The sequence below is a fragment of the Nipponia nippon genome, unplaced genomic scaffold (genome assembly GCF_047370975.1).
Source record: "Nipponia nippon isolate SJK-2023a ecotype South Korea unplaced genomic scaffold, ASM4737097v1 scaffold_2, whole genome shotgun sequence".
In the NCBI taxonomy this organism is placed as follows: Eukaryota; Metazoa; Chordata; class Aves; order Pelecaniformes; family Threskiornithidae; genus Nipponia; species Nipponia nippon.
Genome location: NW_028262336.1, coordinates 33,237,786 through 33,259,250, shown reverse-complemented (window position 1 = coordinate 33,259,250; position 21,465 = coordinate 33,237,786). Strand labels below are relative to the sequence as shown.

Sequence of the window (21,465 nt, the reverse complement as noted above, 5' to 3'; positions counted from 1 at the left end):
AAAAGTCCAAATTTTTAAAGGAATTATGTTAGGACTCTAATTGTAGAAGAAACAAGACTCCATGAAAAAGGAAAGTCTTTTGCCTTGCATCTCAAATGGGAGAGAGGTTATCATGTCCTATGAAATAAGTATGCTAGAAATCCAGATTTGTTTTATAGTTGATTTGCTTCAAAAAGAATGAAATTTAGGGACAAAAGTTTCTGAACAAATTTAACCCCTTCCCTTCCCTTCCCTTCCCTTCCCTTCCCTTCCCTTCCCTTCCCTTCCCTTCCCTTCCCTTCCCTTCCCTTCCCTTCCCTTCCCTTCCCTTCCTTCCCTTCCTTCCTTCCCTTCCCTTCCCTTCCCTTCCCTTCCCTTCCCTTCCCTTCCCTTCCCTTCCCTTCCCTTCCCTTCCTTCCTTCCCTTCCCTTCCCTTCCCTTCCCTTCCCTTCCCTTCCTTCCTTCCCTTCCCTTCCCTTCCCTTCCCTTCCCTTCCCTTCCCTTCCCTTCCCTTCCTTCCCTTCCCTTCCCTTCCCTTCCTTCCCTTCCTTCCTTCCCTTCCCTTCCCTTCCCTTCCCTTCCCTTCCCTTCCCTTCCCTTCCCTTCCCTTCCCTTCCCTTCCCTTCCCTTCCCTTCCCTTCCCTTCCCTTCCCTTCCCTTCCCTTCCCTTCCCTTCCCTTCCCTTCCCTTCCCTTCCCTTCCCTTCCCTTCCCTTCCCTTCCCTTCCCCATTATTAACATGGGAAAACAGGTTCTTTTTCTGTATTTTGATATTGGATTGTAATGGGCTAATTAAAATATCTTATACCTGTTCAATTCTCTAAAATAGTGACATGTGTTCAGAAGAAGACAAATTTATGAAGCCTAAAGTAACCATGATAGCTTGGAACCAAAATGATAACTATGTCGTTACGGCTGTGAATAATCATCTGCTCAAAGTTTGGAATTCCTGTACAGGGCAATTGCTTCATGACTTGGTGGTATGTAATTTTACTTGCTTTTTGAAGTAGATGGTCTTCCTGCAATGACATGTGCATGCTGAGTTCATAGTTAGATCTGATTTGTCTTGAAAGCTCTGTATGAATGATAAAGCAAGTGTAGTGTTTCTTGGATATTTTTAACCAAAACTAGCTGCTTCCTCCTGCATTTGAACAATCCTTTTCCTAGCTGCTTTGTTGAGCTTGCCTCTCCTGTGGAATAAGTGAAAGTTGCTGTGCAGTAACGTACTTGCCTATTGAATAGCTCACTGTCCTTTGGCAAAAGCTCCAGATTTCTAGAGTTCTTGCATGAATCTAGAAAATTACTAAATTTAGAATGATGACGTTTTTCTGGCTGCCTGCGGTTTTCCCCTGCTTATGTGCCACAGGTAGCAGTCCAGATAGATACACTGTGGAATTTGTAAAAGTCCATATATTTTTGGAGACAGCTTGTAGGGGTCTAATTTTACAAAAGTATGAGTGTGAGGAGAGGGTAGTACAGTGCTTTAGACTCTACTGTAAATATTGTATTGATGTGGATTTATGCCCTCTTGTTTGCACGTCATGTGCAATTTTAAATTCTAGGGGCATGCGGATGAAGTGTTTGTCTTGGAGACCCATCCTTTTGATTCCAGGATAATGCTGTCTGCGGGTCATGATGGCAACATCTTTATATGGGACATTACCAAAGGCACGAAAACAAAGCATTATTTTAACATGGTAAGACCTTTTTAAACTCCATTTTTTTTCAAAACACAGCAGTGTGTTCACATACTAGTTTAAGGAATTGTCGCGCACACCCCCTGCACCTTTTGGGAAAAAAAAAAACCAAAACCAAAAAAACACCAGAAAACAAACAACCAAAACCCACCAAAAAAATCAAAACTGACAAAATTTGAGTTCGTTTTTTTTCTCTAGAGCTTTTACCTTTGAATTTCTTGGTTATTGTAATGGTAGGTACAAAGTGACCAGGAGCCAGTTTTAACAGTTTAATGTGGCAGAAAAGGAGGGCTGGGATTGCCTCCATTGTCTGCTCCCAGCTGCCTGCTTCCATTCTCTACCTTGAATCAGGTGCCTCTCACTGGACTTTTTACTCAGCTGAGTCAGATCACTGACCTTCTGCAAAAGTACTCCCCCCTTCCTTCCACTGCTGCTTTCCTGTAGAGCTTCTGACTTGAATTTAGTCAGGGAGATCTTGATAAGCTTCTGAGACAAGGAAGATAAATTGTGAGAATTTGCAGTTGGGTGTGAGGAATGTGAGGTATGGGGGAGCAGAGCAGGACTTTACTTTCATCACAGTCAGTGTCTGAGCTCTTCAGCCTTCACCTGTTGATGAGGACTTCTCGGGCTGTGAGGTGTTATGAACAGTTAACACCAGGGCTTTTCCACCCTGTAGTAATAAAGATCTTCTTGCACCGGATTAGTGGTCACTATTTTCTTTAATTGAGATGAGGTGCCATCTAAAAGACTGAAAGGTCCTGTTTTAGACCATCATTTCAAGAGTCTTATGGACAAATACTTGTATTCTCAACTGTCTTAAAAATGATAATATTACCATAAGCATTAGTGGATTGGCACAGTTCTCCTTGAGAGCTCCCATGACATTCACTCCATTTGACAGCTCATGATTAACACTTTAAAATAGGTTATTTTCTCTGAGACTTAAGTTATGATCCAATGTTCATATTATTTTTTTAATCTTTTTTTTTCTGGTTACAGTCAATAGTGAAGTGATTTTTTTTTTTCTTTAGCTTTAGGATTCCCTGTGCTTTTCTTGAAAGTGGTTTAACAAAATCAGTATATATTAGCTGCAGTTTACTTTTAAGCAGTATAGTAACAGCTAAAAAGCCTCAGAGTGCTTTTCCTCCCCCCCCCCCCTTAACAGTAAGTTTCCATACCCTTTAGTGCATCTTTTAAAATTGAGTGCATTTTTTAAAACTGTATGATTCAGGACTTCAATTCACAAGTCAAGGGGAAAAGAAATAAACTGAAGTTACGAGATTATTTGTGCTTTAATGGGGGTATTTAAGAGGTGCATGACTGCTTTTGATAGTGATTAATTTTTGATGCTGCATTATTGTTAGCTCAAAAAAAAAATTGGTCAAATAGTCTCGAGTTTCTTCCCTTCAATCTAGATTGAAGGCCAAGGACACGGTGCTGTGTTTGACTGTAAATTTTCACCAGATGGGCAGCATTTTGCATGTACAGATTCTCATGGGCATCTATTGATATTTGGTTTTGGCTGTAGCCGGTCTTATGAAAAGGTAAGTTCAGCTTTTTATTAGAACTGTTTATTCAAGATTCTAACTGAAATTAGATCAGTTACGTTCGTTCCTCTAAAATATCATATGTAAAAAAGAGTTTTGTATGGGTACAGGCTCTAAATAGAACAGGTTCTTTGATGTCCGAGTTCTCTTGTACGTATGGTCCTGGCACAGCAGAAACAACCAGTATCTTAATGTTCCCTTGGGAGTAGCTCCCAGGAACTTTTCTGGAATACATTTTCATCTTCTGGCCAGCTAATTTGCATGTTATTTGTTGAGCCTCAAAATTACTTTCATTTCTAATTTCTGAAAATAGCTTAATGTTTAAAGATTGGAATGTATCACAAATTTTGTTGCACTGCTACCTAATTAACAAAAAGCAGACTGTTTGTATGTTAAGAATAATTTGCAGGTTAATTTCAGTTATTAGAACTTGCAGTTCTTTAGGCCTTTCCTTACTCAAACCCAAATTCACTGTAGTAGTTGGATGAATATTTCCTTTTGCTTCTTTTAATCAAGCGCTGTGGATTTTGAAATGTTAAAAAATGTGCATGGGATAAATGTTTTGCTTTTTTGAATCTATCGGCCTGTTTACTTTTTGTTTTGATGAAGACGTGTTTCTGTTTTTTTGAAATAGCTCTCAAAAGTGCAGTTCTGGCCTATACTTTTCTTCACTTCCCTCTCAATTTTTTTAAAGTTGCCATGGTAATTCCATGTTTGTCATTTTAAAGAATTATTTTTTTCTTGCTCTACATTCTTAGCTGAAATTGAAAGTTATTCTCTTCATCTTGCTCATCATTGCTAGGAGCAAAGATTCTGACTGTGATCTAATACTTGTGTAACTGTTTTCCTTCAGCTGCATGGATTTAACAGACTGTTTCAGTTGCAGAAAAAATTTCTGGTGGACATTGCATGATTAAAAAAGAACTTTACTTTGAGAGCTTACGCTGAACTTTAGACAATGATTTCCTTGCATGAAAACCAAGAAAACTTTTCTAATTATGTGGGGGAAAAATAGCACGAGATGTAAAATATTTTTAATTTTAAGTGTAAAGCAGTGCTTCTGCTTTAAGTTACCTCAGTTTATTGTTTTCTAAAAGCATTTTGTTGCCTGCAAAAGCACTATCAAAAATGAGAGTACTGCAACACCCATACAGGTTAATTGTAGCTATGCATAATTCTTCTTATCAGGAACTTGCCCTTTCTTTTAGCTTTAAGGAGATTTTAGATATTTTAGTGTCACTTATTCTTCTCTGTTCTTTAGCATATTCTTTTTTTCAAATTGGTAACATAAAAACTTCGGTTTTTTTCTAGATTCCTGATCAGATGTTCTTCCACACTGACTACCGGCCACTTATTCGAGACTCTAACAATTATGTCCTAGATGAGCAGACTCAACAGGCTCCTCATCTCATGCCCCCTCCCTTCTTAGTAGATGTGGATGGAAACCCTCATCCAACAAAATATCAAAGATTGGTGCCAGGAAGAGAGAACTGTGCAGATGAACATTTGATTCCTCAACTTGGATACGTAGCAACAAGTAAGACCTACATCCAGAAGTTAGAGTTACTGTAGTAATTCTGAATCGGAACAGAGTAGATATGACATAGGTGATTTAAAAATACCTTTTTTTTCTCACATGCTGACTGTCGTGTATTTATGTTCACTAAAGATGCTGAAAGGTCCCACAGTGAATAGAATTTTAAACAAGCAAAAAAAAAAATAGGTTGTTCAAATGGATGTCTTAATTATTTTCTTTTGTGCAGGCACTGACGTGCACAAACTGCGTTTGAGTTGTAGACTTTGTAAAGGTCTCATTCAGAATAAGCAATTGGAATCATTTCAAGAACTGTTTTCATTGTGTTTAGTTGTAGAACATGTCTCACTGTGATGTGAACAATGAGATCAAATCATTTGCTGTAGTCAGTTAAATGAACCCATTCATTTTATTTTTATTACACTTGCAAGGTGATGGAGAAGTGGTTGAACAAGTTATAGGCCAACAGACAGTTGATCAGGATGAACAAGGCTTGGAGCCCAGCATTCTTGATGGCATGATTAGACAATTACAACTACAACAAGATCAAAGAACTGGAGCTGATCAAGAATCTGCTTCAAGTGGTCCACAAAATGGGGAAGGAACACCTAGAAGAGGTTAGTACTTGCTGATAAATTCTTAGGTAATTGTTCTATCTCCATTTTTATTAACACTATGTGAAATATTTCAAACAGGTTTTAACTTTAATGTCGTTTTGGGGACTAAGATTCCCTTAACATAGTGATAACTAGTTAAGATCTTTTTAGTCATTAAAACACTGCTACTCCTGTGATTAAATTAAAACCCAAAGTGTTTTGCTTTTCCTTTTAAAGAGCATTAATTGTATTTCTTGTAGAGTGCTACATATTTAATAATATTTGTAGAGTACTCAAATAACATTTATAGGAGCTACATTTATTCTCCTCTAAAGTTTGCAAAATAAGTATTTTACCATTATTCAAACTGGGTTCCCCTCTCCCTTCTTTACAGATTTAAACCAGACACTCTTCTGATCTGTGTCCTTGTAGTTTTAATTATGTAAGCTCAGGTCCAGGAAAAGTGCTTTTTAGAACCTCACTAGCCTCAGAGCTGCCTCAAATAGTTCAGAAAAACACCTCTGTCACATTATACTTCCTTTCACTATATTAAAATAGTAGTAGAAATAACCATTTTAAAAGTGTATGTGTAATCTCACTGTATTTTCTACAAGACAGATAATTTCCTGAAGGTGATAACTAGTCATATACTTATGGTCACGGAGATAAGAATAAGTAAAGTGTTAATTTTTTATCTTGTAGTAAGAAGAAACAAGGTTCTAATTCTGTGTAGTCTGGAAAAAATGTTTTTGTTTGTATATTTTAGCTTTCAGAAGACCAAGTTTCGATATCCAGTCTCCTCCCAATATTGGACTGCGACGTAGTGGGCAAGTTGAAGGTGTGCGTCAGATGCATCAGAACGCTCCACGAAGTCAGATGGCTACTGAGCGAGACCTTCAGGCTTGGAGACGAAGAGTTGTTGTACCAGAAATACCACCAAGCTTACTCAGGTCTGTAGACAGCTTACTGGGCTGCAGATATGACTAGAGAGAACGCATCATGTTGTTTTTTCTAAATCTAGTGCTATTAGACCTAAGCTAAAACAGATAACGTGGTACAAATTGAAATAGTTCAGTGTTATGGTCAGCTGTGCTTAAAAACTTTTGATTGTAAAGTCCATTCAACAAAAATAAATGGAAGTTTCTCTCGCTTGATAGAGAATGATTCTCCCATATTTCAATATTCTAAGTCATCTTAAAGGGCAGCCAGATTACCTAGATTCTTGCTTTTTCCAAAGTAAAGGGATATAGGTTAAATTCACTTACATAAAAGAGTTCGGAGAGATTGTGCTTTTGTGAGACTTCGTGGAGGTGATGTGTTATGACCAGAGAAGCAGCACTGAGCACTTGAAATGCTAAAACAGCTGCTTTCAAAAGTACTATCAGTATGCATCTGTGAAAAGGAGAATTAATATCGATAGCTAAATATTTCTTTTTAGTGGTACAGCCATATGTGCTGCCACATCTCTGAAGTTTTTAAAAAGCTTTCCCAGTGTTGGGAGGTAGAACAATTGCAAAGGGAAAAATGTGTATTAAAAATCGCATTGACAAAGTTTATTATATTCTGATATTTGCAAGGAAGACTTTCTTAATATCCATCTTCTTTATCTGGAAATGAAAGGACATATGTTATAGGTGTTTGAGCAATAATAACATCTGAAATCAATAATGTAATGGAATTAGGTGTTAGGGTTTTTTAGATAGATCCTTTAAAGAGAACGGATCATTTAACTTTTCAGCATTGTCAAAACAGATGTAGAATTGGATTTTCATTACTTTCTTGTAGGAAGCAGGAAGAATATCGAATTGCAAAAGGGGAAGAAGAGAGAGATCTTTATGCAACAGAGAAGAAAAAGTCATTCGAGTCATTGGAAAAGGTATGCAGCAGCTTCTAGGAAAATGGGCATTCTGTGCCCAGGGACAAGTCATGGTTTAAAAAATGAAAGCAGACATTTCTGAAGGTATGGTCTTCAAAGGTTCCTGCTGATTCAGCTTCCATTTATTGCTGGACAAGGTTTGATTTATTTCTATGAATATGTAGAATTCTTTTTTCTTTCAGTGTTGTCTCCTTCCATCTAAGGTATTTGGTAGTAATTTTTAAAGGCAGGCTTGATTTCAGGCCGTTCCGGTTTTACTGCAGTTACAGTTTCAAAGACAATTGTTGCAGGTCCATGCTAAAGCACTGAGGTGTAAGTGGGAATGTTCAAGGTCCTATATTTGAAGAATTATAACCTATATTGCTATGCCCTTGTCATTTTACTTTAGATGACAGTGTTTTGTGTATGGGGCAACTTTTTCAGACTTGCCCCATTTTGAATGATATTTTTGTTATCTATTTTTTGGAAGAGATCAGTAAGAGGAAAAATCGGTTATTGTACTGTTTTTATGAGACAGTGGCCTGGTTCACTGTGTCTTGCAGTACAAAACAATTTGACGCAAGAGTTCTAGTGCATGATTCCCTCAACTGGGGGGAGTTGAGGATTTCTTAGAATTGCGTGTTGTAGGCAGTTAATGTCTTGGTTCTGTAAATATATTTATCAGGTAATGTGAATGGACCTGTCACAGTAGTTTACAAAGAGCAATTTCTTAGAACAACTACTAAATCTTAAGTTGGGAACAGCAAATTTAAAAGTATTGGTTTACAGAATAATTATTTCTTGTGAAAAGGAGTTTTGACGTGATCAGGGTATTTCAGTTTTCACATTCAGCAGTGCTTTTAGCCACCCTTTCACCCCCATAAAAGTTTGTCACATACATACTTTTATGTAACTTCTTTTTTTTCGCTTCCTATGTAAATTAGAGTGACTCTGAGTCTTCATTAATACAATCTAAGCGTAGACTGCATAGACGGAAATATTCCAATTACCGAACACGGAATAACATTGAACAACTGGAGTCTTCTGATGAGGAAAGAGATAGCTGCTTTGGCTTGATAGAGCAGGTAAGTTCTGTATTGAACGTTAAATCTTATTTTCCTTTTTTTTTTTTTTTTTTGCTTGGCAACCTATACCTTGACATATGAGCAATGCATTATATTTAGTCATTTCAGTTATGGAAAACACATTTAAAACATGAAGTTAATGCAGATAAATTGTTCAACAACAATCAGGAAATGACTTAAGTTGTGATACATTTTGATGTATCTTGACCATTTAGTTTTGCATTTAAATACATGCATGAATGCACCCAGTTAGTACTTGGTCCATCAGTTGATAGTAAAATCAGAAAAATCACCTGATTCTAACTTGCATAACTAATGAAAAAAAAAAAAATCATAGAAGTGCTACTCCTGTAACAGAATATGCCCATGTTGTGTGCTGATGGGAGATGTGATAGTTTTCCTTGATTTGCTCCTTTTGCACTCTTGAAATTCTTGCTTTGCATTCTAATGAGCTAGATTTTATGGTGTACTTTACATGACCTAATTGGAGCATCATGAGTCTGGAATTTCCAGGAATCAAAATCGCCCGCCACTTTGTTCTGATAAATGATGTGAACTTATTCTTAGACTAGAAAAAAATAGAACCATCATATGGTAGGGGAACAGAAGTGTTGCTTCATGAAGAGTTCCTACAGCATGTGGATCCGCATGTGGATCCACATGTGGCTAATAAAATGTGAGTGAATATACAGAAGTTGATGATTAATAATGCACTCCTGAGGTTAATAGGGTAAGTTGAAATCAGCTACAAAAAAAGAACTACTTTCATTTCCATTTTGACAACTGTTTTTACCAAATTTCTTTCTAACTTGATAACTACGCAGACACGAATGGAGAATGTGGTTTATATTTCAAACCCTTAAAACATGTGCTGTGAGAAGGTTTTGGATTGACTCTGCATATTTTTAAATTCAGGAAGCTGAAGAAAGTGAGGGCTCTGGCTCATCTGATGAAGAGGAAGAGTGGAGAAGTGACAAGAAAAGCAACAGTAATAGTTCTAGGTAAAATTGAACAAACAAATCCCAGCTTTTACTGTAATGGGTTTTACTTGAATTTTGGCAAGTTAAAAGTTGTATGGAAGTTCTGTTGTGCTTCGTATGTAATAATATTTTGTAGGGTACTGCTGTACTGACACATTGCATTGTTACTTAGTGTTCCATTTCACCAAAACATTTCTGTCTTTTAATGTAGTTTCAAATCCGTTTACTTTTTTGCTAGATGGCAAGGAGAAAGAAGATAGTCTGGAATGTTTTTTATAGTGTGTTTCGTTCTTTTGGGTTTTTGAGGGGTGGGTTTTTTGTTTGGTTCGGGGGTTTGTTTTGTTTTGTTTTTTTAATAATGCCACAACAGTTAGTTGCTTGCTCTTACAAAAATGTTTGGGGAAAAAAAAAAATCTTAATTTTGATAAGGTTATAATTTTATTTCGAGTTGAAGTTATGGATAACTTTAAGCACATTACCATGGCCTTTTAATCACTTTACTATAGCTGTTTTAGATATTCTTTCTAGAATGCTATAGTAGTAGAACTAGAAAATATTGAGAGATATTAAAAAGGCAAATATGTTCCTGTGAGATTTGTATAACTGTCTTTAAAGAATTTAAGTAGTGTTTGGCTAGTGTGTTTCTTACGGAGAGCTCTTAACTAGTCCAGAATTTCATTGCACAACTTTCTTGAATTCTAAAATCAGTAATTTTTTATTGACCAGACTTGAGTTTGGTTTGTTGGGGTTTTTTTTGTTTTGGTTTTTTTTTTTTTTTTTAAAACATGCTTTGAATTACTGTGGTCCCAAAAAATTGTCAAACATCAAGTGAAGTAGTTGTTAAAACAGGTCAAAGTAATTTTAGTACTTTTGATAGTGCTTTCAACAGCAATCTATATCTGCAAATATTTGTCTAAGAGAATTTAGCATTCTGAAATATTAACAACTTCGTTCTATGTTTGTATTTTGCCTGACCCCATCCACTATGGACAGTGATTCTTCAAGTAGATACTCTGACTGGATTGCTGATGCAGGGATTAACCTACAACCTCCCGTACGGACTTCTCGACGGAAAGCTATCAGATATTGCAGTACTTCAGAAGATGAAGTATCAGCAGAGAAATCATCTCCTCCAAAGAGAAGAAGAAGAAAAAGGAGAAAAAAGCCCAAACCAAAAAAGCAGGAGGAGGTATACAGTTAATTTCATCTACTCACTCTTCTAATAAATTTCTCTCTTAGGTTTTTAGATCTCTTTGCTGGAAACTTTTAAAAGTAATTGTTATTGCCATTGGACAAGGATATTGGTATCACTACATACAGTGTACCCTTAATTAATTTGAGACCATTCCAAATGCAAGGCATCTGATGATTTGTATGGAAGAATCTGCATTCCAAGTGAAGTCATTTTCACTTTTCAAATAAAAAGAGTTCTCAAGGTTGCTGCTATCAAAATGAAAATGTGATTATTAAATAACTGTATGGAATATTAGACTAAAACCCTGTTAAACTGTCTGGTTTTAAGCAATGTGTCTTGTTGAAAACTTAGGGAATATAGTCACTGTATTTATGCTGGCCATTTATACTTGGGTTGAATTTTTAATTTTTGGTAAGTTACAATAATTACTCTTCAAGTTACCGAAATTTTAAAGTTAACTTAAATAATTATCCTTTTTTAAGTTACAATAGCTGCTATTTGCTGTTTTCTACCATAAAGGAGCAAACAGATTTTTTTTTTAATGCTTGGGGTAATTTTGGTATGTTTTTCTCTCCATCCTTTCAGTGCTCAAAATGATATTTTTGCAACTGTTTTAATATGGATATTTACTGTGCAATATCTCTCATAATTTTCATCTTCAAATAGTTTCTTGCAGCTTGATAGATTTTTAATTGGCCACTGAGACTGCCATCTAAATTATAAAACTTTGTTTCTCTTAAGACCTGCATAATAGTAATCTTGCTCACTCAAATCTTCATATAGGAAAGGAATGCTTAGTATTAGCACTACAAATACAGTTACAACTTGAGCAAAGCCTTGGAGGAATTTTGCGAATAGGTTTTGGAAATGTACATTAGTCTTTTATAAGTTAAGCTTTTGTCTGCCAAATTAAAATGGGATGAATTGTTTTGATGTCAGCAATATGTCCATTATGTCTAATTTTGCTTTCTATTAAATGTGAAGGCTAATGCTCCAACACAACCAGTAAACTTGGAATTCTCATATGATTGGCATCCTCCCATTTGGATAACAGACACAGCTCTTCGAAGATCCCCTTTTGTTCCTCAGATGGGTGATGAGGTAGGAATATTGATTAAAATCTTTCAATGCTTGTGTTAACTAACATTATTATAGTTACTAAATATAGGATAACGTTTACTGTTTGGGTTTTTTTTGTTTTGTTTTCATTATTTGGTGGTGGGTTTTTTTTTTTTAGGTAATATATTTCCGACAAGGACATGAAGCTTACATTGAAGCAGTTAGAAGAAATAACATTTATGAACTGAATCCACACAAAGAGCCATGGAGAAAAGTGGCCCTTAGGGTAGGTGTGCATTGAAGATACTGTGAGTACTGGTAGTCTGTGAACGAAGAGTTGTATTACACTGTTTGCAAAACATTGATTTGTGAGGTTATGCCATTGCCCTATGGAAACAATAGGGAAAAGTTTGTTCAGTTACCAGAGTAGCTTCAGAGTTAACTGTCGGAAGCCTGAATATAAATGGCTCTGTTAAAATTGCCAAGTCTGACAGACTGTTTGTTCTTACCTGTAGGATCAGGAATTGGTAAAAATAGTTGGAATTAGATATGAAGTTGGTCCTCCCACGTTGTGTTGCCTCAAGCTTGCCTTTATAGATCATGCCACTGGAAAACATACAGACAAATCATTTTCCATCAGGTGGGTGCATCTTTATTTTTCTGAAAAGTATTTAAAAGTACGTTTCTTTTTAAGCTTCTTCCTAAAGCCCTAAGGCACCCACATGAAAGGATTTTTTTTTTATCTAGATACCATGATATGCCAGATGTTATCGACTTCCTTATATTACGTCAGTTCTATGACGAAGCACGGCAAAGGAACTGGCAAGCTTGTAAGTGTGTTTTCTAAGTATTTGACTAAACAATTTTGAAATCAAAAATTTGTCCTTGGCTAATTGCTGAATATGCTAGATGCTACTTGTTTGTAACTTCAGAGGGCTCTCCGGTAGGTAAGGTCCCTTTCCCCATTAGAAATTTGAGCCTACTAACTGCTGTACTAAGCACTTTGGAGCGACTACCATAGTCTTCAAAACACGTATTGAGACTCTAGTGTTCCTTTTTCTTATTTCCTAGCTAAGTAACAAACTTATTTAGATTTTAGCACTTGTATTTTTTTGGTATAATAAGTTGTCTTATCTTTTATTGAATTTCAGTGGGTTTAGAACTTTAAACTGAAATACATTCATCAAAAGTTTTTCTAATTGCATGTAAAAGAAGCATAGCTAAATAACTTGTCTTAATAGAATATCTGAGCAGGCTTTTTTTGCTCTAGCTGATAGGTTCCGATCCATTATTGATGATGCATGGTGGTTTGGAACGGTGTTGGGTCAAGAACCCTATCAGCCTCAATATCCAGATAGTCACTTTCAGTGTTACAGTGTTAAGTAAGTATAAAAAGATTTTACACCTCTAATGTTAGTAGCGTGGGTTGCCTCTTACATAGCTGGCTTATTGGTATGAGAATGTATAAATTGTTCAAATGATTTTACTGGTTGTATATCACTTCTTAATGGTTTCAAGTTGCTAATCTAACACAACATGAATATGTAATAACTTGTGGCAACTTTTTAGTGAACAGTAATATGGAAAAAGAAGTTATTGACCTCTTTCACATTTGCGAATCATTTTCTGTGATGTCTAGTGCTGAATCTCTTCCACGAATCCACGAAGCAAGTAATGCAATTTCCAGTGTACACTAATTATTATTCTTCATTGATAATTGATTTTGGATGGAGCATGCTGAATCTCTTCTGTCATTGCTGACATCATGATCCTTATGCTTCAAGTTCTCGCACTTGTCTTTCATGTTATAGTCCACAGGAGCAAGTATACGTATAAGATGATCTCATGCTATCACTTGAGACTCCTGTAGAGGATGTTTCCAGACATTACTCTCTCTTCATGCTTGACACATGAATGTGAAGACAGAACTTGAGTCTCTTCACTGCCTAGTGGTATCCTGCCATATTCCCTATTGTGTAGGTCTCACTTACAGTTTCGCCTTTTGATTTCCTCTTTGGGTGATATTTAGCTAGGTAACTGGCAGATAGTGTAACCCTGCGTTACAGGTAACAGACAAAGCCCTTTGACTGGTCTATTTGTCAGGAGATACAGTACTGCCTAGATGAAGGTATATAATATCAAGTGCATTGTTCAAAACATGGCAAATTGAGCAAATCAAGGGTATCGGAGTAGAGAAAAACAACTGCTTAAACAGGAAAGGCCAGCAACATCCGAGTCAAACTGGTAACAAATAGTTGGATGCATACCTTCCTTACCAAGGTGTGTTCTGAAAAATTACTCCCTACTATCCCCCCGTGATGATTTGACATTGGTGGTATTCCTGTGCACCTTCTTTCATACTGACAAAGAGGTCCTTCACACAAAGGAGAAGAAAGGTGAACAAAGATAACTCTGGACCTCAGTGTTCAGAATCAGGATATTGTCCTTGTCCTGCCTTGTCCAAGTTGTCTGGAATGGTTCTGGGATCTTGCTTGCTTCTGTAAGGAGAATAATCAGTGAATACATAATATTCCTATTCCTGTCATGACCAGAGATTCTTCCCATGTCTTTTACAGTATATTTGATGTACAGAGTGCCATTGTTAGAGGGCTTTTTAGTTTTTTTCACTCGAGGCTTTTGAACCTGCCACTTATCCCAAGGAAAGGAAGTACTTGTAGCTAAGACAATTCTGTGAGACTGCCAAGATTGTGTTACATATTTTAGTTCCTTGTCTCGTCTACTTTACTTGTCATCTATCCCGTTGATTTTCCTTAGTGGGAATATGTAAGTAACTTCCAGATTGAAGTTCTTGCCTGTATGCTTTTGGCAAGTGAATTTTCACTTTTGCTGCTACAGCTACAGTTAGCAAATTGGCACTCTTGATGTGCCATAAATAAAAGTGGCATCAATTTCAAGTCTCTACAACATCATCTGACCATAAAGAATTTCTTCATGTTCCTGTCAGTGATAAAGCAAAGACTGCTCCACGTACAAAGTATCTGTCAGTATGTGCGAATACTTTTTTCTTTCTGACAGTTGCTTAATCACCCGCAATGAGAAAGTACATGCAGATGAAAAACTGAAACCCAGACGTTGATTTCTTGCCCTCATTTCATTCTTCAGACTCTTCTCTTACCTAAAGAGAGGATCTTGACAAACTAAAATGGTGCTGGATGCTTACTGAACATCTTACTCGTGTCCGAGGCATGAGGGATAGTACACTTGAAGCATATCTCCTGCAGGTGATGCAGGGGTAAAAATAATTCAAGTTACTGGCTAGTATATTTTCCCTTGTTTTGTAAAATGATGTACAGAGTAAAAATCCACTGAGTCTAGATACCAGTATGAAAATACAACTAAATGTTGTTTCAAAGTACTAGATAGCTCAAACCCTTTGATATGCTACCGTGGGGAATATGTTACTTTCCGTATGTTACACCTTTCATATGTTTTGTTGTGTTACCACAGTTGCTCCTTAAGAGTAAGTTTAGATGGGGTTTTTGGTTGTTTCTTGGCCAGTTCAAAATCAAGTTTCCAGTCATGAAAAAGAGCTTATAGCCAGTTTCCTAGACTCCTTTCTTCTGTGAACACTAAAGGATATTTCAGTATTTTAATGTACTAGCCTTTAAGGGAGGAAAGTCTAGAGCTGCTTTGAAGTTTGCTTAATTGAATAGGGAAGGAATGTAGTGCTCTTTAAAGAGCACTTTCAAAAGAGAGCTTTTTAAAGATTTGTGCTGCTTTTGTACAGAATGTGACTCTGTCCTACCTTGACTCACAAACGACTCTTCTAGGGAAGATTCCTAAGATAGATAGATAAATATGGAAATGTCTGGAGCGTTTTGCAGGTGTAGTTAGGTTTTGCGACTTGACTGGGTGCTTAGCTCTTTCTGTAAATACGGTCCTTTGTTCAAGAATCTTAGTCTTGTCTATCTAAGAATCTGCATGTGGTTCAGCAGCAGTAGCTTCCTAATTTGCATTCATATGCTTTATACATTGGATGCAAGAAGATTTTTAAATACATTCATTTTACATCTGTTTAAACAGGAAAAAACAACCTAAACACAAATGGCTGTGACTCTGTCTTGGAAAAACTGCAATATGCAGTTGCTCTTCTTCACTCAGGGTTTGAGTTATGGTGCTTTTTTAGATGGTAGAATTTTTCTAATCCAACTGAGTTTGAGCATCTGTAGTTGTTCTTCACCACTTCTGAGGCAAAGAGCCTTATTGGAATAGAAGTGCTTTTTATTTTATACCAGAAACAACCTTTTAAAGTTGGCTTCAAAACACTCAATGATGGAGAGTGTGGGGAAACCACATTTGAATGAGATGAAGGGGGTAATTGCCACGTAACTTAATTGAAAGTCTTATCGGTAACCAGGTTGTCACACACTTGGGAATCATCTCAAATTATCACCATCACTGTTGTATAGATAACAAATAAATAAAAGATGTGTAATTTGAATGTTTTGTTATTTTATTGGCCAGACAAAAATAGGTATTTGTGTAGAAGCAACTTTATAGATTATTAAGTTGCATTACCTGGATGAATGGAGCTTAAGCAGAACTGAATGGGGCTTAAGCTGTATTAAGCTGTATTGATACAGTCTTCCATGCAATATTATGAAGTAATATATACATTCATGAATACCAACAACTTCTGAAGTGTTGTGCATTACCTGGGAAGGAGAACTTCATAGGTGAACCTTCAGAGCCTCTAGATCTCTGTGAGTTCATAAACATCAAACAGGCTGAGTGTGGATGGATCAAAGTTTTCCTAAGTCAATGGGTCATCCAAAATACTGGAGAGGTACTCTTGCCTGAGCAGAGTTTTAGTTGTAAAATATAATAAGGATGATCATGGCAATTTTCAGTTCATTTGAAATAAATACACAGGAGGTATTAAACCAAATATCTTAAGTTTATTAAGTCATAAGAAGTAGACGGCATTCACTCGGGCATTTGAAGAACTCTGATATGAAACTCCTGGCAAGGCTGCAAGCTGTCCTACAGTTGGACCCTATCCTAGAGGACTGGCAGATTGCTATTGTAACTCCTGCCAACCGAAAAGGCTCTGGAGGGAAATTTGTGAACTGCAGACTGATATATTTGACTTCAGTTTCTGGTACATGCCTCTAATAAAGAATAACACTGTTGAGCGTAAGGGTAAACCCAGCTGTAGGGAAGAGCCAGCGCTGCATCTGTATGGGAAGTTCTGCCTCTCTACCGCTTTTGAAGTTCTGTGACTTTGTTAGTAAACGTATGAATAAAGTGGACAATGGACAGCATATATTTGGGGTTTTTTTTTTAAGAAGGCCCTGACAGGGTTTCTCTTCAAGAGATGTTAAAGAAACGAAGATGACGTGGTATTGGAGCAAATACTTCCATGTGTTGAAAATTGGTTAAATGATAGGGTGCGAAAGAGTGGTTCTTAATCATATTTCAGGCTGGAGTAGTGGGCTCCCCCAGGAATTGGGGACTAATAACCAGCATTAGTCAGTGTCCTTCTAAGCCTCTTGGAGGGCGTGCACGGTGAAATATGCAAGGTCTGTAAATATCGCAGGTCATTTCGGGTAGTGGTCAAATATCACCCTAAAGGTGAGGACTTCCAGAAAGACCTCATAAAACTGACTGGGTAAAAACTGCCAGGTAATTTTCAGTGCAGATGTATCTTAGGTAGGACATCTGAGGGAACAGTGGTCTTATTTATGCTTCTATGATGGTCAGCTCATTAGTAGATTCAGCTGAAGACAGAAATGTTGAGGTACTCATTGACAGTTCTCAAAACATCAGCTGTGTGTGCAGCGGCAGCTACAAAAACCAGCAAGGTGTTAGCCACCATCAGAAAGGATATCAAGGACAAAATAGTATTGCTCGTGGCTTTCTAGCACTGTGGTATGCTGATGTCTTGATGCATTTTGGGTCTCGGGATCTAAAGGAAGATGTAATGACTTTGGGAAAGGTACAAAGAAGGGCAACTAAAATGATTAAGAGTATGTACCAGATGCTTTGTGGGTTAAGACTAAAAAAAAAAAGTGACTCTTCAGATGGAAGAGAAGGGTGAAAGGGGTGCGTTCATAGTTCACAAAATCATAAAGGTGATAAGCAAGGTGAATAGAGAATTATTATTCACCAAATTCTGTAATGACAGAACTAGAGGTTCATGTTGAAATCTGTAGGGAATTTGTTTAAAAGACTTTGGGTTTGGGTTGTTTTTTGTTTGGGGTTTTTTTTTTTCATTGGGGTAGCGAACTTTGGAAATACATTTACACAGTAGACTGTGGAAACAGTATTAGCAGGTTAAAAAAGGTATTGGACAAAAATCAACAGATACTAAAGGAAATAAGTTGGGATGTATTCACAAGCGTGCGTAAAGGAATACAGTGATCATGAATGCTGGAAGTATGAGTAGAATGGATTGTACCAGGATCATATGGTCTCTGTAAATAGCATCTCCCAGTAATAGTTTCAAAGACACAAATTACTGGTCTAGCTGGACCAGTAGGGTGTTAAGCTGATCCAGTCGGGCATTTCTTATAAATTTGTTGGTATTTTTTGTGTTGTTAAAAACATGTAAAAATCTTCCCAAATGTGTCCAACAAATGATATTCATACCTAATAGTCAAGTTGCAGAGTGAATATACAGATACACTATCAATATCAACTGTGCTTGCCTTTGCTTCCTCTTGGTCCTTACTTAACTTTAGTTTCTTCTTTTTATACTTACTCTTTTCTTTGTCTTAATGTGGTATGCCTTATGAAATGAAATGTCAATATACTGAATACCTCACTTATTGTTCTTCCTTTCTCTGAAACATTCCATGGACTTGAACAGCTACTGTTTTGGTTAGCAAAAAAATCCTCTCTCCTGTGTGTTTTTTCTTATATCTTCCCCTTGATGTTGTTATCTCATTTTTCCAAGTGTACGGCTTATTTTTCTTCTGCAACTTCCTGATACAGGCTTTATAAAATTGATTTTTATGTTGGGTAAGTTGCATATAGCCAAAATCAGGAGCATAATTTTAATTTGAAATTCATTATGAAGAATGTTTCTTTTTTGCACTGTGATAGCTGATTGCTAGCTAATTCTTTTTTTTTATATATGCATGTTTATACAGTACATTTTATTAATACCTAAAAATAGCTGTGATTTAAATATGCTTGGAGGGAATACTTCTGAGTCAAGATAACTTTAAATTATTATTCTTTTTTATAACTTGGTGAATCAGATGGGACAATGGTGAAATTGAAAAGCTTAGCCCGTGGGACATGGAACCAGTTCCTGATAATGGTAAGCAGAAACTCACTTAATAAAACAGTTTAATGTGCTTCTCCCTCCTTCCAGTTCCTTTGTTTCATGCAGATAGTGGACCTTAGATGATTCCCTTCTTTCTTGTGACTCTTGCCACTAAGTCATCCGAGTACAGTATCCATTGTGCATATCTACTTAACAGGTGGAACTGATATGGTAATAGTTATCCTTTAAATTATAGAGAATGCCACCAAGGTGGTTTTGTGCGTTTAGGCAAGAAAGTTCTTAAAGACAATCTTGCTTCAGATTTGGTGAAGTACCTTGAACATACCTATATTTTTTCCCTTTGCATCTTCCAGAACAATTTTGAAGGAAACACTTTGAACGTGTAGCTCTGACTTATGCAATAAAACCTGCTACTTCCAAATGTCAAGTTTCAAAAACATCTCAAGTTTCAAAAAAACTAGTTTGTTGTAATACATTATAGTATAAGGGGGTGGGGGAAGAATATGTACAAAATAATTTCCAGTCAGCAAAACCAGCAATTTGTAAAGTTTGCTGGTCAAATCCAAATGAACTGTAAATGCAACAGTTGGATTCCTGGTTTGTCATATTCAATTCAGTTTTCCAGTGCTTGTCAGTACAAGCTGGGGGGAGGGAGGAGAGTCTGTGAAGTACTGAGAGCGTAGTTACTGAATAAGCTGTAAAAAAGATACTAATTTTCTTAATAACCTTTGCTAGGAGTTAGGTTGTTTCCCAGATACCAGAAAGGATTACACTGTATTTTTTTCTTAAATATGAGTATATGGTACACATGTGGATGTTCTCGGTAGCCACCTGACTGTCTAATCTTTGAAGTGTTAGCTGGCTGCTTTAGTCATATCTTGTGATGACAAATTCTGCAAAACAGTCTGAAATCAAAACGTGCAATTGAAATCTTTGTATGTTTCAGTTTATAGAAAACAAGTAATCAGTAGGATTTCGATTTTACACACACACAGAGATTTAATTGAAACATTCCATTTTCTCATAACTAACATCTGTCTCCTCCTAACATATAGAAGCTTTTTCTTATTCATCGTGAACTGATTAATGCTTCCCTTATGTCACTGAGAGACAGTCATATTGTTAGAGGCTCACAAGCCTTACCTGTGAACTTAAGTCGGGATTTATTTTGTTAACAGGACAAATTGTGTCAATTTCTTCTGAACGCTGTATACTATGGTTTAAGTTGCTGTTTATATCAGTGTATTAGTTATCACTTCTTCCTCCTATGGATTGAAATATAGAGTAGTGTTCTCAACCCTGTAAGTTTGATAGCATAAAGGAATTACAATTCTTGAAATTGCCACACTGACAACGTAATGACAGAGACATCCTACAGACGCTAATTTAAATATGGATAGTATTATGTGTGTAAGTCATCATATACTGGCTATATCAGAGGCAAATTGTAACTTCTTTCTTTGATCTAATAAGTTGTTACTTTGCCATGTTAAGAGCTTAAGGTTTGATTGATCTGAGGAGCTATGACTTCACCATAGGAAAACTGGGAAGGGACACACAAAAAAAAGCTAAAAGCTAGTGTCTCTCTTGTGGACAAGGTCAAAGAATTGAGAAGAACATCCTCTGAACAGGTCAAGGATAAGTACCAGAGCAGGCACTAGGCTAGAGGAAGAGAAAAAATTGTCTGAAGACAATCCGGAACTCCTTATTTTCTACCTTTCTTTCCAGGCAGAAAATGGTACTCTGTAGGGAAGTAAAGCTCTTACAAAAAGGTTTTGTGCATGTATAGAAAGCATTATTATGTTAACAATATAGTATAAAACAGAGGTTAAACCCCTTCTTTACTTTCTCTTCCTTTCTTCAATTGAATGACTTACAGATCAAATTGAAATTGTACCTCGCATTTGCCACTCTTCTCTCAAAATATTTCTTTTTCATTCAGTTTACTAAGATAGATGTATGGGAGAAGAACAGCACTGAAGTTGGACTAACTAGCAGGTCACAACTTTAATTTGTTACCTTTTGTATCCTGCAAGCATAAGTTTTGTCTTATATTATCAAGATACAGTATCAGATGTCAAACTGTTGTCTTGTCAGGGACAATGCTGTCAAGACCAGGACAAGCTGGTGCATATGGACCTGAAAGTTCAGTTTTCAGCAGCCTGCTTACTAAACCACTATCAGTGTGGACTGGCTGTTGTATATATTGTCTGTATCTGCACTGTAAGCACTGCAACCCTCCTTCTGGGGGTTCAGCTTTCTGTGACCCATTTACTCCTGAAGTGTAGACCATATGGTCATACTAAATATATATATATATAAAAAAAATATATATATATGGTCATACTATACATATATACACACACATATAAATAAAAACATGCCAGGAGTTATGATAAGTCTTCTGTGTCACATGTACCAGGATGCTGCAAAGAACACAAAGCAGAGATCTTTACATGCTTGTTGAGAAGGACAGAGTTTTGTTTTAGTCTGTCATTCTGCTTTAGTTGTTACTCCTGCAGGAGAGAATCCCTCTTGAGTGCTTATGCAATGGAGTACCAGATACCATGTTGAGTTCTTCTTGATACAACCCTATGTAAGTGTAGAAGCATTACCTGCTGCTTTCTCTGTGTTGTCTTCAGGAAGCTTGGTTGCAGAATTTGTTTCAGCTCAAAGATGAGTTA

At 36.7% G+C, this 21,465-nt stretch overlaps 1 protein-coding gene across 6 annotated transcripts in view; it reads left to right on the top strand.

Annotated features, from left to right (window-relative positions):
- Positions 1–21,465, top strand: part of BRWD1 (bromodomain and WD repeat domain containing 1) — a 67,261-nt gene that overhangs the window by 18,982 nt on the left and 26,814 nt on the right. For all 6 annotated transcript variants that reach the window (XM_087758021.1, XM_087758022.1, XM_087758023.1 and 3 more), the window contains 16 exons: positions 808–958; positions 1,541–1,675; positions 3,091–3,219; positions 4,534–4,759; positions 5,188–5,373; positions 6,119–6,302; positions 7,138–7,228; positions 8,152–8,292; positions 9,208–9,293; positions 10,266–10,461; positions 11,452–11,568; positions 11,705–11,812; positions 12,042–12,166; positions 12,274–12,356; positions 12,797–12,908; positions 18,753–18,814. In XM_087758021.1, coding sequence (XP_087614147.1) covers positions 808–958; positions 1,541–1,675; positions 3,091–3,219; positions 4,534–4,759; positions 5,188–5,373; positions 6,119–6,302; positions 7,138–7,228; positions 8,152–8,292; positions 9,208–9,293; positions 10,266–10,461; positions 11,452–11,568; positions 11,705–11,812; positions 12,042–12,166; positions 12,274–12,356; positions 12,797–12,908; positions 18,753–18,814 — 2,132 coding nt within the window. The remainder of the gene's footprint in view (positions 1–807; positions 959–1,540; positions 1,676–3,090; positions 3,220–4,533; positions 4,760–5,187; positions 5,374–6,118; positions 6,303–7,137; positions 7,229–8,151; positions 8,293–9,207; positions 9,294–10,265; positions 10,462–11,451; positions 11,569–11,704; positions 11,813–12,041; positions 12,167–12,273; positions 12,357–12,796; positions 12,909–18,752; positions 18,815–21,465) is intronic.